This window comes from Capsicum annuum, chromosome 1 (assembly GCF_002878395.1).
Source record: "Capsicum annuum cultivar UCD-10X-F1 chromosome 1, UCD10Xv1.1, whole genome shotgun sequence".
Taxonomy (NCBI): Eukaryota; Viridiplantae; Streptophyta; class Magnoliopsida; order Solanales; family Solanaceae; genus Capsicum; species Capsicum annuum.
The window spans coordinates 24242663-24246551 of NC_061111.1; the positions used below are offsets into that span (position 1 = coordinate 24242663).

The following is a 3889-nucleotide window of genomic DNA, read 5'->3' on the forward strand; positions in this document are numbered from 1 at the left end:
TAAACTAGTATATATAATGGTGTTTGATTGAGTATAAAATTTAACAAAGAAATAAAAAATTAAAATTTGTAACCTAAAATAAATCTTAAATATGACCTCCATTTCTTTTTATATGCTCCCCTTTTTTTGAGTCAAATGATACAAACTGTAATCAACATTTTAAGATGTATTACTTAATCAAATTGGAAAAAAGAAAAATGATAATTTATAGTATTTTTCATTAGTTTTTAAATATCTAAATTTTAATTTTAAAAAACTAAATTAATCTAATCTAATTTAGCTTTTAAACTTGGTAAAATTGACTCACATAAAACGGCAAAAACACACAAAAGGAAATAGAGGGAGTATCTTATGGGTAAAACTTACACATACCCGATGTATACACTAAATTAATGTTCTTTACCATAATTAAGCAATTAAATCAAGTAAAATACATGTTAATTAATTATGGTTAAGTAATACGAGCTCTAAATTCAAACACATGTTATACATGTATTGGCTTGGTGTATACACCTTGTATGTGTAAGTTTTAACCCTTATGTAATGGGATGTTTGTAAAACTGATTGTGGGCTAACTGGACATAGGTTACTTGTCAAAATTGCTTGGAGCACATCCTAAACCGTCAAAGAGTTGGAACAGAAATTATTGATCAAATACACTTTTTATTACCAAGTCAAAGTTAAAACAGAAATTGGCCACGACCAAGAAGCATCACTCTCCCAATACTATAAAGGAAAAGTCAATTCCAAGAACTTTCTCATACCCTCTGACCTATTACATCATATTCCTCAAACTATTCAAACTTTAACACACTATATAAACCAACGTTTTCTAGCCCTACATTTCACCATAAAAATATCAAACAACAAAAATTCAAAACAAGTAGTAATCTTCCTTTACTTATTTCTTATTTGATTTGATTTCAATCATCTCAATATGAGTCGTAGCGCCGCAGTGAAAATGTCGGGCTTGCTTATGAGGCAACTACGGGGCGAATTTTCATTTTCACCCCGTGGAGGCCTAGTACAAGTTTGCCATTGGAGTAGTATGGCTTCTGGTACGACAAAAGAAGAGGAAAAAACACACCAACCACCCCACACGTTGGTTGGTGAGACCGGCGACAAGGCTAAGACCAAGGCCATCGTTAGCTATTGGGGTGTGGATCCTCCTAAAATCTCCAACCAAGATGGTACACCGTGGAGGTGGAATTGCTTTAGGGTAAGCAAATAAATATACAAATTTACGTTTTATATATATATATATATATATATATATATATCGTTAGTGTAAGAAAATTTCATAGCAGTATTTAAACTAATATTCTTTGGATCATTTGATAGCATAAAAATATTTTATTTCAATGATATATGTAATTTAAACTCGTAATTTTAAACATTTTTTTTTATTTCTACAGCCATGGGAGACGTACTCAGCTGATACGTCGATTGATGTGAAGAAGCATCATTTGCCTACCAATTTCATGGACAAATTTGCTTATTGGACTGTTCAAACTTTAAAGTACCCCACCTACCTGTTCTTCCAGGTCAACATCTTGCATGACTCTCTTATTACTAAAATAATGATAATGATTATAGTTAAATAATCTTGTATTACTAGTATATGATTGAACCGATTTTTTAAATATTTTATTAATTTTCAACCGTAGTTGAAGTATTCATTCTTGCATTGCACTTTTTATGTGTATCAAAAGTTTAAAATATATGTACTGATGGTATATATATAAAATTTGTTTCGATCTCACAGAGACGTCACATGTGTCATGCCATGTTGCTAGAAACCGTTGCAGCCGTGCCAGGTATGGTAGGGGGAATGCTCCTCCACTGCAAATCCCTTCGTAGATTCGAGCAAAGTGGTGGATGGATCAAAGCCCTCCTCGAAGAAGCTGAGAACGAACGTATGCATCTCATGACATTCATCGAGCTATCAAACCCTAAATGGTACGAACGTGCATTAGTCTTCGCAGTACAAGGGGTATTCTTTAACGCCTATTTCTTGGCTTATTTGGCATCACCAAAATTGGCTCATCGAATCGTTGGCTACTTAGAAGAAGAAGCAGTGAATTCATACACTGAGTTTTTGATTGATATAGAAAAAGGAGAATTCGAAAACTTACCGGCGCCGGCTATTGCTATTGATTATTGGCGTTTGCCTGCGGATTCGACGCTTAAAGATGTTGTTACTGTTATTAGAGCTGATGAAGCACATCATCGTGACCTAAATCACTTTGCTTCGGTGAGATTTTCACTTTCATTTCCGTATACTTTTATCTTACTTTCCTTTTTAATCGTTTCAAAAAAAATATTTTCTTTTTGTTTTTGACAACTCTTTAGTTTTAATTTTCTACAAGAGACATTAAAGCCTATAAGATTAAAAAATATTTTAATACACTCTATATACTTTTAGTTTAAAATCATAAATTTTAAAAAGATGCTTTCTTAATTAAACCTCTTCGGATTAAAATCAAGCAAACAAATTGAAAGTGGGCTAGCTTCTCCCATTTTTAAGAGTCTCTCTTGTAGAGAAATAATCAAAATGGTCCCTTATGTTTTTGATATGCTTAAAATAGCTCTTGAAATATATTTGTGAGTAGTTTTGATTCCTTTAGTTACTTTTTTTATTTTTATTTTTTATATTATATTTGACAAAAATAGCCAAAAAAAAAAAAGGGGATTTAACGGGACAATCCAAGATTTTTTCAGTTTCTGCTACTTTGGGTTTATTGTAGAGTTTGTAGTTATTTAAGAGTCAAATACAATTCTATTATTTCTGATGTTTAGTCTAATTTTCGTATTGCAGTTTCTAGGATTTAATGAGACTTTCTAATGTTTCTTAGTAAGATCTTTCTTTTTTCATTAGTACCCATCAAATCTAATAGACACAATTTGTTGAAATATCCAACGGAAACCAATTTTTTTTCCGTTTATAGAGAACTTAATAAAAGACCAAAACTACTCAGAGTCATATTTAAACGACTACTTTGAACTTACCCCAAACAAGAGGGACTACTTTTGTCATTTTCTCCTCTCTTATTATTTAAATTTATACATAGTTTTATGTTTTGCAATAATTTCAATTTTTTTGTTATACAGGATATACAGTGTCAAGGGCATGAGTTGAAGGAGTTTGCTGCTCCAATTGGATATCATTAAAGTTAAAACAATATCTCAAAAGTTTTATCTATACATAACTAATATAATCTCTATTGTTAAATTTTCCCATTAATTTGTTCTATATTTTTGTATTAAATTAATATTGAGCTGTTTTTTTTTCTTTGTACAAATATCAAGTATGATGCTAAAGAATGAAGTTGCTATATATTTACTTGCAATAAATATATTGAAGAATTTAAAATATTAAACTATTTGAATTTTGTCAGCTGATTTGTTTCATACTAAAAGCCAAATTTGAGGTGCCATTTCAAAATTTGTATCAAAATAATTAGCATAATAATTCTAGAAATAACTCAATAAAAGGTAGTCAATTCATCATGTTCAATTGATAATCGAGGAGATGCAGTGGAATGAATAAATTTTTTAGCTCTTGATCTGAATCTCTATCAAGTGTTATACAAAATGTTAAAACTATAATGAGTAAAGAATCCGAACTCATTTACTCTGAATTAGTCTTGTTAGTAAATTTTAAATATCAAACGATTATATAAAAAGAATATGATTAAATCCCTATGTGTGACAGATGAAAATTAAAATATAAGTTATGAATTATATTCTAAATATTTTTAATATAATAGTGTATAAAAATATACGTGAGTCACAGAATTTTAATAAATTAAAAATTCTGAATTTATAACTAAACATTGAATTCATTCGATCAAGACCTGTGTCTTATTCTTATACCATATCTTAAGTT

At 29.9% G+C, this 3889-nt stretch overlaps 1 protein-coding gene across 1 annotated transcript; it reads left to right on the forward strand.

Moving 5' to 3' along the window:
* Positions 1–842: 842 nt before the first annotated feature.
* Positions 843–3383, forward strand: LOC107853552 (ubiquinol oxidase 2, mitochondrial). The gene is made up of 4 exons (XM_016698547.2): positions 843–1219; positions 1416–1544; positions 1766–2254; positions 3112–3383. Exons 1-4 carry the CDS (start codon positions 938–940, stop codon positions 3169–3171), a joined length of 960 nt encoding a protein of 319 aa, XP_016554033.1. The 5' UTR covers positions 843–937; the 3' UTR covers positions 3172–3383.
* Positions 3384–3889: the final 506 nt, after the last annotated feature.